The sequence below is a fragment of the Neurospora tetraspora genome, assembly GCF_033439725.1.
Source record: "Neurospora tetraspora strain CBS 560.94 chromosome Unknown B0H65scaffold_5, whole genome shotgun sequence".
Classification (NCBI taxonomy): Eukaryota; Fungi; Ascomycota; class Sordariomycetes; order Sordariales; family Sordariaceae; genus Neurospora; species Neurospora tetraspora.
In genome coordinates, this window is record NW_026944387.1 from 162,167 (window position 1) to 176,698 (window position 14,532).

Consider the following 14,532-nt stretch of genomic DNA (forward strand, 5'->3'; position numbering starts at 1 on the left):
CCTACCCCTTAACCGTCGCCTTACCCTTTAATAATTAATTATACTTACTATTACATTACGAGCGTACAATTTTATTCAATTCTATCGCCGCCGTCGTAAGATTTTCTGATGTACTTGCAATCCCTTATTGTATTATAATAGAGCTTTATCGTACTGCGATAATATAAATACTAAAATTATACTGCAATCCCCCTAAGAAGCGCCTATAAAGTAATATACTTCCTATTTCCTAAATTATAAGGTAATATTTTATTCTATTTAAATTAATTAAATTAAATAATATTGTCGATTACTAATACTAATATTGCAATTTCTACTATTAATTTAATTATCGACCCCGCTTACAAATAACTATTTAATAATATTACTAAGGCCCTTAATAATCATCCGAACCCGGGCAACTTAATTAAATAATCCGTTTTCGACTTCGCTTTATAATTTATTAATTATACTGCCTTCCTTTATATAATTATCGTGCTTATTCAATTTATTTACGAAAACGTAATTAAAATTAACACTTTCGCCGCCACTATAGAAGACGCCCTTATTAATAAAAATACTACAATTAATAATCTTACTAATAAAATTACTTATTTCGATAAGTAATTTATAATTACTTAAAATAATTTCATTAATATTAATACTTCCTTTAATAAAGCTAACGACGTATATAATAAAGTAAAAAAAAAACGCTACTTCTAAAATTAAAGAAAAGAACAATATTATTAAAGATTTAAAAAAAATTATCTACTTAAAAATTATCCCCTCCCAATTTATCCCCCTACTAAATAATAACGATAATATTACTATATTTACTATTATTACCCGTAAATCGAAGATTAATAAGGACCCTAAGGCCTTTACTAATAAAGGTAGTATTATAATTAAACATACCGAATTTTACGATACCTAGCGGGCTAAGATCGAATTCTTTTAGTTCTAAAATTCGTAATATTTTAATTCTAATAAGCGCTTTAAATTTACCTAAATTATATAATACTTTAGTAGCGCCACTTTATATACTTTATCCCCCTATACTATATTACTATTAAATGAGGCCGACGTAAATAAAAGGAAGTAGAAGATTAGCGAGAATCTCTTTACTTATTTAAATATTAAAAATAACCGTATAAATCTAACTTTAGAATTATATTGTAAATTCGAAAATTTAAAAATACGTAAAGGAAAAAAGTAATTTATTTTCAAAAATAAATTCATTACTCTGATCGACCGATATAATTTAAATAATATTATAAAGACTTATTACTTTAAAATAAAAATTACCGACGATATCTATAATGCGATCGTATATTAATAAGACCTTCCTATATTTGACGCCTACGAAAAGTAGTTTATCTTCTATTATAAATTTAGAACCAACTTTAAAGATTATGATTAGTGTAATTAAAACGCCGTTCCTTTTTATAAAAAATAATTCTAAGAATAAAAAAAGTTTTAATAATACTATAAATATTAATGCTATATTCGCTCTTAATATTTTGTTAGTTAAAACAATCGATAAAGTTATGTTCGATTATTATTTTTAAAATAACCTATATAAGCGCTATAGTAAAGAAGGTAATGAGGCTATTAATTACTATAATAGTATTAATATTACTATTCTTTGCATTAAGAGGAATAGGAATTGTTGTAATAATTGTAACTATAACGGTAATAATAGCGGCGCTAGTACCGCTAAACCCGCTATAAAATAGGCTAACTATAGTAACGCTACCTATATTAACGCTATAGGTATTAGAAAGGCTACTCCTACTGCTCTAACTGCCATAACTACTCTAACCCCAATCCCCGCTATTAAATATAGTATAGGAAATATAATACCTCCTTGCTAAATTGCGCGGAGAAGCTGTCGTCTTTACTTATTATAATAGAAGAGGAGGATAGAAATTGAGTAAATTTAAAAATAATTTAATTAAAAAATTTAATTTTACATAACTATAATAATAAATATAATTTTTTTCCCTTATATTATTTATAAATTATATAATATTAGAAATAAATATACTACCTTGATTAATAACGGATATTTTACATTTGTTTTTATTAATTATTAATTCGCTACTTACTTTATATTATTACTATGGAAATTCGCTAGACCGAAAGCCTTATATTTAATTAACGGAGTATTAAAGGATATTATTACCAATTATTATTAAATTTAATTATAAATATGATATTATACCGAAATAATTATTATATTAATTTATAATTTTATAACTAATTATTCTATTATTTTAAATATACCGTAATTAAAATACTATAACTCTATAATATTATAATTAAACGGTTCAGTCACTTTTATAAGCGAATATATCAGCTGCCGCTATTTATTAATAGACCTCCTAAAAATTCTATTCCGGGTACCCAAAGCGTAGGACTACAAAAAACGCTATTAGGAGGCTATTAACTACGCAATAACCCCTATACTAACTATAAAAATAAAAGAATTCAAACCTATTATTATCGAAAACTTTAATCCGATAATTATTAGCTACTTAATACCCGTATAACGGGTAAAATACGCTATAAAATAATAATTCGCAAAGTTAGAGGCGCGGCGGACCTATATAATATTAAAACCTTCAATTATTTTAAAAACCCCTATTACCCTAGAATCTACCCAAACGGTCATTAAGCCTGCAATCTACCGCCTAATTATTAGAATTCGGAAACTTAACGTAAATTATCGCACCCTAATTTACTAAACCTATTATTTAAATAACCCCGTCAACCCGAATAATACTAAAGACTTTAACGTAGCGAATTTTAATTAGTTCTACAAAATATATAAATTAAGGGCTTTCCAGACTTCGTATACAGAAATTAAGGAAATTATTAAGGAAGCTAGAGCGGAGGAAGAAACCCCAGCTAAAAAGGGAGAAGGAAGTATCCCGGACCTTAAAAAGTAAAAAAATAATAAAAGCATTATTAATAGAAGGGTGGGGATAGGACGTGAAGAAACGAAATTAGGATCGTTAATAAATTTAATAATAGAAAAAATAGTAAAGGAAATTATAATAAAAGAAAACGCTAAATATAAAAAGTTTTTAAATAAATACTTTTATATTTAAATTGACGTTTACATAAATAGAAATTCTAAAGTCCCTATTCGGGCTACTAAATTAATTAATGAAATTTATTTGAATAGTAAGGAGGATAGAAATCTCGAACGTTATAAAAAAATTATTAAAATCGTTAAAACTATAAAAGAAAACGTTATTAAACTCTATAAAAAAAGTTTATAAACCCCCTAAAACCAATAATTAAATAAAGGAAAAGTTCTCTAACTAATATTAGAAGTATATTAATGTTTTTAAATCAAAGAAAATTATAATTATACCCCCGTACTACGCTTATAATTTAAAGATCGAATTTAAATTAAAAGAATAGCTGCCGTATTTTCAATCCTACCTATTTAACCCCAACGAATTAAATGTTATTAAAAAGTAGATTAACAATAACTTTAAAAGTAATTTCATCTAATTATCCGAATTAAAGGCCGCTTCCTCTATCCTTTTAATAAAGAAACCGGGCGGAAGAATATATATTTACGTCGATTATTAGGTGATTAATAATACAACTTTTAAAAGTAAATACCCCCTCCTATTAATTAAAGAAATTCTAAACGTTATTTATAAAATGAAAATCTTTATTAAATTTAATATTATTACTACTTTTAACTATATCTATATTGTAAAAGGATACGAATAGTTAATAGTATTTATAATACGTTTTAAACTCTTTAAATCCCTAGTATATCCTTTTAAACTCTAAAGCGCTCCCGGCGCTTTTCAAAACTATATAAATAATATTCTATACAATATTTTTAACGTATACGCGACAAAATATTTAAATAATATTTTAATCTTTTTTAATAACGAAATAAAATATAAAAAGTATATTAACGACGTTTTGAAACCGTTAATTAAAATTAATTTATAAGTAGATATCAATAAATGCGAATTCTATATTAAGAAGACTAAATACTTTAAATCAAGTATTATACTAAGAAATATCGAAATAAATTTAAAGAAAATTAAAATTATTACGGATTAATAACCCCCTACTTCTAAAGAATTCTTATAAAACTTTCTAAGTTTTATTAACTTCTATTATCGTTTTATTAAAGGATTTTCGTTAATAGCGGTACTATTTTACGACTTTATAAAGAGGGATATAAAATTGGATTAGACTTCAATTTAATAAATTACTTTCGAAATTTTGAAAGTAGCTTTTAATAGTAGACCTACTTTGTATATATATGATTAGGCAAAGAAAATAATCGTTAAAACCGACGCTTCCAACTAGGCTTCTAGCAGTACCCTATTATAATACGGCGACGATAGAATCTTAGACCCGGTAATTTACTTCTCGTTATAATATGTTACCTAAGAATATAATCATAATATTTGTCACGGTAGTGGCAGACTACTACACTAACCAGCCCGTGTCCCCGCAAAAGGGTACAAGTAACCGAAGCTGGCAATTCGGTCGCTCAAGTGGTCTTATATAGTTGTAATGACAGATGCATCTCACAAATGCCATCACAATATTTATAATAAAGAATTATTAACTATTATTAAAACGTTAGAAGAGTAGAAATTAGAATTCGAGAGCATATAATAATTGTTTAATATTTTAATAGACTATAAAAATTTAAAGATTTTCACTAGAAATAAGTAATTAACCCCGCATTATATATAATAATTATAATTCTTAACCCATTTCGATTGTCTAATCTACTATATCCCCAAAGAATTTACGTCCTAACACTTTAAATAGGAAACCCGAAGACATTCCCCTAAATATAGAGGACTACCGTTTGAAGGTACGTAACCGTAATTTAATCGACTTAATTAAACTCGAAGACAAGTATTTAGAATTAAAGCCTAATATAGAATTAGAGCCCGGTATAGAATTAGAAACCGTATCTAATATGTCCGTTGAGACTCTAGATTTTGAGGAAGAAATTTTCTTTTTTGCCCTTAACGTTTTAAAAGAATTAGAAAAATTAAATCATAAAATTATTAATAATAATTATACGAAACTAGTATTAATATAGGAAGCTACAACTTACCTATAGGACTGCAACCGGTGGGAATAGCGCCTATATATTAAAAAGAAATTAAAGTTAATTTTTTTAAAATATTCTATAATAGGAGGCAAGACTTACTATAGGGGGAAAGTATTTATCGACCCGAATAATACTGTTACCTATTTATAATTAATTTACTGCGCTTACTTATTATTAATAGCGGGATACCCGGATACAAATAAAACTTAAATATAGATAAACAAATACTAATATTATTTAAATATAGCGGAAGCCGTTAAAACCTATTATAAGGGATATTTTATTTACTTTAAAATAAAAGTATTATAATAGGTTAAGATTGATTATTTAAAGCCGATGCCGGCCGCTTTCGTATTATAGAACGATATTTCTATCAATTATATATTACCCTTCCTAGAAAGCCTTTATTTAAGTTAAAAGTTCAAATATATTACTATTATAGTAGACCGCCATATTGAAATATAATATTATATTACTACCGAAATTATAAAAATAGAAGAATTCGCTGACTATTTTATTAAATGGGTATATATCCTATATAACCTCTTTAATATTATAATATTAAATAGAGGCCCCTAATTGGTATTAATATTTTAGGCTATAATTTATAAAAGATTAACTATTAAAAGATTATTAAATTCCATTTTCCACCTTTAAATAAGTATTGAAATAGAATATATTAATATAGAACTATAATAATATTTACGGATATTCGTAAATTGGGTATAGACGGACTAGGTTCGTTAATTCCCCTTAATAGAGCTCGCGGGTAATAATATAGTATTAGAAACTATAGGAGTAACCCTGTTCTTTATTAATTACGGCTTCTACCTACGAATAAATATTGAACTATCTTTAGTTACCTCGTTATAAATTTCTTTAATATAGTAAAAAGAATATTTAAATGCGAACGAATTATTAGCCTACTTCGAGACTATTTAGAATTATGTTTAGACTTTAATGAAGAAGGTATAGGATTGTTACGAGTTAATACTAATAAAGAATAATTAAATATACTTAAATACTGGGTTAGGGATTTAATTATATTAAATACGATTAACTTCGTTAACGGCCGCCCTTATAATAAATTATACTTTTAATAGGAAAGCCCATTTAAAATAGGTTAAATAAAATTATACGATGTAAAATTAATATTGTTTATTAATATAAAATATTTGCCAATTCTCTATATATTGATAGTTAAGCCCTTTAAAGGGGGACTACCCAGTTAAACCGCTATTTAGAAGGACGTAAGAATAAACGAAGGTAAAGTAATAATATAGATCGATAATTACGAAGAAGTCGCGGAATAGGAATTAAATGAACTACTATCCTATAAATAAAAGGGAAATAGTTACTATTAATTTTATATAATCGTATAAATTTATTATAACTCAACCGAAAAACTGCTAATTAATGTAATTAATACGAGGGAGGCTATTAAAACCTTTTATAATAATTACCCCGATGTACCAATCCCGCTCGAAATTAAGTAATAGCTAAAAATTAAAACTATATTATAAGAGAAAGCGCTACCCGCTTTAGTACCCCGCTTATTAACGACGATTATATTGCCTATTCTAACGCCCCGCTTACCAAAGATTATAATATTGAAGCGTTCTAAATGTATTATAGATTTAAAGGAATAAATTAATTCGCTAATAAAGAATATTATAATTAAACTAGTTAACCCGCTAATAAAGAAAAACCCTAATTAATTTATAGAAAAATTGTTAATAGAGAATTTAATAAAGATAAATGAAATTTTTAAATATATTTTTAATAAACTATCGGAGATATATTAAGGGAAGAGGTTCCCTACGAGGAACGTAGTGGAAATGCTAGAAGTAAAGATATATTGGTAGGGAGATAACGATTAGAAACCGGGCGAAATTAGGGATATAAGGAGGATTTCGGAATTACGAACGGAAGAGTTCGAATAAACGTTTCGATTACGGATAGAAGAGTTTAAAGACGGGGATTAAAGAATAATTTATTATTTCGTATATATATAGATTTTGAAGCTTTAGAGTTTCTTTTATAGGGAGGTAGTATTATAGGATTACTTATAACTGCTTTACATATATATAGCTCCTGCTATAGGTAGTCGAGCCTCGTACTATACTATTACTACTATTAGCCAATAGCATATTACGTATATATGTACGTATAAGTCTAGCTCTAAGCATAGCTTAGCCCTACCCTATATTGTTAAACCTCTATATACTTCTTCCTCTTCCTCTCCTCATACAACTACGTATATCCAACCTACTCTCTAACCGTCGCCTTGCCCCGTGATAATCCCATCCCCTACCCGAGTCTCACAACGAGCCGATACGATGAATAGAATAAAAAGAGAAAGATTTCGTTAATTTTAATAATTTTAATAAGGAAGATCCTATTCTAAACGACGCGTTTAACAATTCTTTTAATAGATTCGAAAGCGCAGTCGAAGAACTTAAAGAAACTATACTTCAACCCCAATTTATTCCTTAACGTTAAATTCAATAGGAAGCTCCCCAAACTATTATCCCTATTAAGAAACTACCCAACTTATCCCTCGAAATCGTTAAATTTTAATTTAATATTCCTACGCTAATGCAAAAGCAACCACCCCGCTAATTAGAATCCTAGCCAAAGTCCTAGCTAAAGTTCTTAAACCCACCTTCGATAGAATAATCTTAATAATAATTAAAAATACCGGCAAACGAATTAAATTAATTAGAATAAATATAAAGTAGCCAACCTTTTGAAGTAGAGCCCTTAAAAGTAAGCGAAAGTAAACTTCGTTATTTAAAAATTAAACCGCCTAGGTATAAATACGAATTTTAGCGCACTGTTAATAGTAATAATAATATCGTAAATCCTAACCTAACCCTCCCTACCTTCTTCTATAGTATTATAAAAATAAACCGTATAATTCGCTTCCTCGAATATTACCTTATAGTTATAAAAGCTCTTTATAACCTCATTTAAATTAAAATAAACTATAATATCTCTAAGAACTATAATTAAATTATTAAATTAACTAATTATAAATCGTATTAATTACCGGTAATAGAGAAGTAAGTTAAGGTACTAGAGGATGCTGGTATTTACTTTTAAATTAACGTACTTCTAATATAAATATATTACTTAGTAAATAGGCATATAATAAAAAATACAATATTAATTTAATAGAATATATAACCCACGCTAAATAAATAATTTATAATAATTTTAAATATGATAAATGGGATTTGTAGGATATCGATATTATTATTACTAATTTTAAATATAAATAGTACCATTTTAATATAATATTTCTGAACGTACTAATCCCTAAAGAAAATAAGAAACATTATATTAAATAACCGATTAGTTTTAAAAAGAAGAATTGCAAATAGGTTTATTAATTAATTCGAACCCTATATAAATTAAAATGTAAACCCCTATTTTAATTCGAAACCCTATTATTAATTTTTTAAAAATTAAGCTTTACTCCTATCGCTATTAATCTTTATCTTTTCATTAATAATATTTTAAGGGCTATTATAGTCCTTTACATCGATAATTTCTTCGTAGCTATAATTAATTAGAAGATTATTAATCACGTTAAAACCGTTTTTAAACAGCGGTTCAAACTCAAATATTTAGGACTTATTCGAACCTTTTTAGGCTTTAATATCGTTAAAAATCGAATTGAGCATACCGTCTTTATTTTATGAGAGCGATATACTAAAATAATTATTAATAAATTTACGAAAGGCTTCGTTAAAGGGTAAGACCTTTATCCGATTAAAATTCCTTAGCCTCCGAACTATAAGATTTACGGGGGTAAAGAATTTTTTACCTAATAGAAAATCTCTATTAAAAATATTAATTCGTTAAATTACTTATTTATTAATACCCGACCGAATATTATATTTACTATTAATAAATTAAGTAAGATTAATATAAAGCTAACCAACCGCTATATTATTATAATAAAGTATTTATATTTATATTTGATTAGCTATTTAAATTTAAGTACTATTCTTGGAGGATTCTTCTTACCGATTAATAATTATATTAATTTATAATTCAAGGTGTATACGAATACCTCTTTTATAAGTAATATTCTAAATAGGAAGAGTACTATTAGGTATATTATATTCCTTACTTACGGCGCTATCTATTAGAAGTCTAAAAAGTAGAACTTCGTTATAATTAGTACGACGGAAATAGAGTTCGTAAATCTAATTCTTAACGCAAAATTATTAGAATAGATTGGAAATATATTAAAAGACTTAAGTTTTAAGATTAATACTAACTAAATTCTTCATACGGATAATAAAAATGTTAGGAATCGGGTATTTAATATTAATATCCCGGCTCGTAACCGCTATATTGATATATAATATAAATAGTTAATTAAGTAAGCGGAAAAGAAGGCGATTAATATAATTTATTTAGCCGGAGAAAATATATTAAGAAACGGACTAATCAAGGTATTAAAGGCAGATAAATACATAAACTTTATAAAGTTAATTGGCCTTATCTAGAAGAAAATTCCCTAGGATTGAAAACACCAAATAGAATAATTACTATATAAACAGTATACTACTTAAATTAACTCCCTTTAATTCATTTTAAGAGTCTTTCAGTCTACGGGGGTATATTGGAGGTATCCCGTATTACGTGCGGCCAGCTATAGTTCCCTTTACTAGGTTATAGCCCTACTGTATAGGGTTCCCTCTCCCTCATTTCTAGACCTCCAGACTTCTCGAGTCTTCCCTTCTATAACTTAATATATTACCATTATTATTGATTCCTTTCGTTGAGTTCAGCCTGTTCACATAGTATGTGTCAAGGAGTTACCAAGTCTATCGGTCAGTTTGCTTGCATTGTGACTGAACTGTGACTTGCTCCCTTCCTATTCCACAACCTTCCTTTTCATATTGTTTCGCTGCCACGGAAGGAGCGTTGCCAAAGTCACCCCCTTCGTCCCCCTGCCCCACCGAGAACCTTGATGAGCTCAGCATGCATTCCTGCAAGGCAGTCAAGCAGAACCTGAGAAACTTGACTTTTTTTCTTGGCCAAATCTCCTTCCCGTCCTTTTCCCAGCACAACTTCTTCCCCACAGCCAATTCACCTACCTCTATATACCAGAACACGCCCCAATAGAACCGACAGGATGCCGCCAGTTTACGACGTAGAATACGATATGAACAAAGACGGTACCGTGACTCCTTACCTCGTCGAGTCGATTCCTCCTCCCGAGGTTCCAGCCCTGTCCTCTACCACGAGTCCGGCCCCATTGACGTCGACTACTGGTCTCTACTTGAGTATGCCGACTAGGATGCGGCTGTCAGTAAGGATCCAAAGAAGCGTGCCTCTGCGGCTCCACGACCTGTCGCCGGGAAGAAGAGATCGAGGAACGGAGATGGCGAAATGGAGAAGCGCGTCAAGAGGCAGAGGCTGGACCGCGATGGATCTTTCCGGACGGCGTAAACATCTTTCGCCCAGTATGCTACTTCTACCCCCATGTCCCACTCTTCTTGAAGAGAACTAACTGACCACTGCGCCAACAGCCTCCTCGAGCAACAAGCCATACATTGCAACCCCGCCTCGAAGGGTTATTCCCGACTCCTCCGCCGGCCCTCCTCTCCATGGCAACTTAGAACGCCATAAGATAACCAAGGACCATATTGCCAGGGAGAATGGGACCTATGTTCCGCTAAAGACAAAAGATGGCGAGCTGGAGTGGTACTGTGAGGTGTGCGACCGGGGCTGGACGGACGAGTGGTCTCTGCGCTTGCACGAACGGAGGTCGTACGACTCCTCCCCTCGCTCTCTGGGCCCCCCCTCCGCCACCACCACCACCACTCGTATCGCTGCCGCTGCCGTCGCCGCCAAGCCCAAGGCCGCCCGTAAGGGCAAGGCCAACGACACTATCGCGCGGCATCTGAGTACCTCTACTAAGATGCACCTGTCATGTGCGGTATGCGTTCTAGAGGTAGCATACACCCGCTACGGCTCTCGGGACTTCCAGAGACAGTCGCCAAGTTTCTCAACTGCTTCCCCGAAGGCTACGAACGCGAAGATGTCTCCGGTGAGCGCCTATTGTGCAGCCTCCGGGCTCTCAGCCGCAGCGTAGAACTGCAATTCGGCGGTACAATAGCTCCTACTATCGAGGAACTCCATACTTTCGCCCAGAGTGCCGTGATGGATGATAAGGAGAAGCACATAACCATGGGTAATGGGGTCAGGTCATTGGAGAGGGACTACAGCGTCGACCAGCTGGCGAGCATACAACTATGGTGCGGCGTCCATGAGCGAGACCTTGTGTTTGGTTGCCTGATGAGTACCGGACTACTCAACCTCTACAACAACGACAACACCACGGCCGCCACGAGTGTTGTGTGGCTCTACAGTTCGAATGACGGACGACTATACCGACCACTTCGAGGCTCTCCGCAGACCGACCGTCTCAGGCTCGCAAAATGGCAAAACCTCACGCTGCATTATGAGATACGGCGCCTCTTCAGTGGACACCTTTGAACGACTCAATGAGCTGATGGCAGCATAGCGTCGGGAGATGTGGGAAATATCAGCATAGGCTGTACTGCCGCAGGGTCGCTCGTTAGTCTGATGACCGACGACTTTGGTGCTGATCACCCTATGGTGATAGAGGCAGCGGCGCTATGTGAGGGTACCTATCAAAGAGGACTATGAGTTGAACGAGGATCTCAAGCTGAATTTGGAGAAAGAAATCAAGGAATATGAAGAGTGGATGGGCAAGTCTCAACTCCCTCGGCCGCCACCCGGACCCGCTTCGTGACGAGGAAAACAGAAAGTGAACGCTGTGGTAATTGTGACATCTGGGTGGTGGCGTCGGTAACAACAATCGACTAATAACAATTTGGTATCTGACCTCAAGCAGACACGGAAGTCATCGATGACATCCTGTTACTGAAGAAATCTCTTGCCATCCAGTCAATATGTTCCGCTCTTTTATCCACGTCAAAGACACGTCCATCTGATGTTTATTTTCTGTCATCGAGATACTTTCCGTCTCAACTTGAGATGCGGCATGTCGTCTGTTTGCTTTGCGAATGGGAGGAGTGAACAACGGGAAAGCCCTAGGTACCTAAGACGCCCGTGAAAGGATGAAGCCCTCGCACCCAAAGAGGCTCAAGAGACTCGGGAGAACTATGAGAGGAAGCGAGAGAGACTCTCGTCCTCGTACGAAGATGCCATCTCTCAGAGCCGCAAGTTTTAGTCTGGAAATAGATGTCCGTTCCTTTCCCTAGCGTACAGGAAAGACCCCCTTGGAGGTTATCATGGACAAACTGCCCATGCCAGAGCCGGACCATAAAGGCGCTTATGGATGGAGTTTCCCCGACGATTGATATGACAGACGGATAGACGGCCAGCTCCCGCACACATCCTTACACTCGATTGAACGACTGGCTCTCGGAGAAGGGGTAGTCGAAAGGGTAGCGGAATGGCGCTGGCATTTCTACCTTCCCGAACTGGACGGACTGCTCAGCCTTATTGACGAGGAAGGTAAGACTGCGACGGCGGAGGAGACTGAGGAGATCTAGGCCGCCAATGATCGGCATGTTCTGATTAATCCAGTCGTCGTTCGGATCTTTTTCTCTGGCGGCGGAAGAGCTGGCGCCGCGGTCGGCCGGAGGTTGAGAGGCTTGAGTACGGCGAGGTGCCATTTTGATGGTGGGTTGGCGTGCGGATAAAAGGTTCAACGAAGTTGGTTGGGATAAAAGGTTCAACGAAGTCGGTTGGGATGAAAAACGGAAAACGAGATGAAAAAGGGAAGATACCTTACGATCTATCTTTATGCATGGATCTGGGTTATGCGCTGGGGTGGGCAACCTGGAGCCATTGTGTTTTGGTCCTTGATGAGTCCGCGATTGGTCCGGGGCAATTGGGATCAAGAAAACGAGTCCAAAGTGGTTGGATCTGGTGCCCGGGGGACGAAGGTGTTTGCCAGCTCCAGAGGGCTCATCGAAAACGTTCTCCCAAGATCCCACCATCCCCAATAGATACCTAACCACAAGAACAAGATGGCCCATGAGGCCCACTACAGCGGCAAGAACGAGAAAGGGTATGTGTGCCACGTTTCTGACCACCGTTCTTTACCTCTAGCCTGCAAACCCCACCGCCTGTGTTTCGATGCGGTTGGTGCTGTGTTCCGGAAGATCGGCGGTGGCGAGCACGGATAGACAGAGAGCGAACCCATCGTACATGTTCAAGACGTTGTCCATGGGTGATCTGTAATGGAGGTGGCAGCTTCGAGACTTTTCTTCGATAACGGAGGCCTGATTTTAGTGTATTTATGCTAATTCAGAAACAGATAATGCATATTGAGCTTGAGCATCAGCTTCTCAAAGCTCGGCACGGCGCACCCGTCATCCGGCGTCGGAGACCCCGTTCCGGTACGTCCAACCGTCCCACCACTTCCACGTTTTCCTCCGCCTCCCTCCTCTGTCACATCCAGAGCGAAGGCGTGCGCGAGAAGAGGGCTGCCAACAAGGATGAAGTCAATGCCAAACAAAGGGAGTACAAGGCAAAGTGGAAGATTGAGGACCCTGAAGCATACGCCGAAGCACTCGAGAAGGCCCGCCAGAAGCACGCTGAGAAAAAGGATGAACTCAACGCGAAGCAGCGTCAAAGGTGGGCGGAGAAGAAGGATAAGTACAATACGAATGTGCGCGAGAAGAGGGCTGCTAACAAGGAGGAGGTCAGGGCTAAACAGAGGGAGTACAAGGCAAGGTGGAAAGCCGAGAATCCAGAGAAGCATGCCCAGGAACTCGAGAAGGCCCGCCAGAAGCGGGCTGAGAAAAAGGAACATGAGACTGCGAGAAGGCCGAGGATGGAATGAGTGTAAGAAATGCAATGACGAGTCAAGCAATGACGAAAACGAATCAAGCAACAGTGGAAGTGACAATGACGTTCACGATGACCGTGACCAATATCAATCAAGCCACGAAGGAAGTGATGATGACGGTCCCGTTGAGCCCTCTTCTCCTCCTCCTCCTCCATCCTCTTCTTTTCCTCCGCCCTATCCTCCATTGTATCTCTATTGACTGTATAATCAATCCAAAGAAACTTGCCCAATCCAATCCATTGGACGGTGTTGGGGTCGGTCGGGTGGTCACGCGGCGTTTTGGGGGGGGTTGGCCGTTGGGACTTATTGGGACTTGGAACGCTACCGCATTCGATTCGATCAGAGATGTCAGGGTTGCTGTGGATCTTGAATGCCTTGTGCCCAATGATTGTGAGTTAGCAGCTGGCGAAGATGTCCATAGCACACAGCAAGAGGTTGAGACAAGCATCACAACAAAGGTTGCGCAGGCTGATGTTGGCACTGATAAACCCCGGCTGGCCCTTGATGATCCAAGAAGAGGTGTGGCAGTGGATCATGGTAGCCGACATGTTGTCAAACGAGGTGA

At 35.2% G+C, this 14,532-nt stretch overlaps 3 protein-coding genes across 3 annotated transcripts; 2 read left to right on the forward strand and 1 right to left on the reverse strand.

Moving 5' to 3' along the window:
* Positions 1-10,250: 10,250 nt before the first annotated feature.
* Positions 10,251-11,617, forward strand: B0H65DRAFT_549492 (uncharacterized protein; the record flags this gene model as incomplete). Its single annotated transcript, XM_062829662.1, has 3 exons — positions 10,251-10,401; positions 10,648-11,025; positions 11,109-11,617. 3 exons carry the CDS (start codon positions 10,251-10,253, stop codon positions 11,615-11,617), a joined length of 1,038 nt encoding a protein of 345 aa, XP_062680052.1.
* An 820-nt stretch (positions 11,618-12,437) lies between these two features.
* B0H65DRAFT_467756 (uncharacterized protein) lies at positions 12,438-12,956 on the reverse strand. Its single transcript, XM_062826921.1, has one exon. It carries the CDS (start codon positions 12,784-12,786, stop codon positions 12,508-12,510), a length of 279 nt encoding a protein of 92 aa, XP_062680053.1. The 5' UTR covers positions 12,787-12,956; the 3' UTR covers positions 12,438-12,507.
* On the forward strand, positions 12,948-14,166 carry B0H65DRAFT_539990 (uncharacterized protein; the record flags this gene model as incomplete). Its single annotated transcript, XM_062829134.1, has 4 exons — positions 12,948-13,184; positions 13,461-13,515; positions 13,578-13,820; positions 13,984-14,166. The coding sequence occupies exons 1-4, from the start codon at positions 13,144-13,146 to the stop codon at positions 14,164-14,166; spliced, it is 522 nt and encodes a 173-aa protein (XP_062680054.1). The 5' UTR covers positions 12,948-13,143.
* Positions 14,167-14,532: the final 366 nt, after the last annotated feature.

Coding starts and splice junctions, on each gene's coding strand:
- B0H65DRAFT_467756 (XM_062826921.1), bottom strand. CDS start 12,786: ATGGCACCTCGCCGTACTCAAGCCTCTCAACCTCCGGCCGACCGCGGC.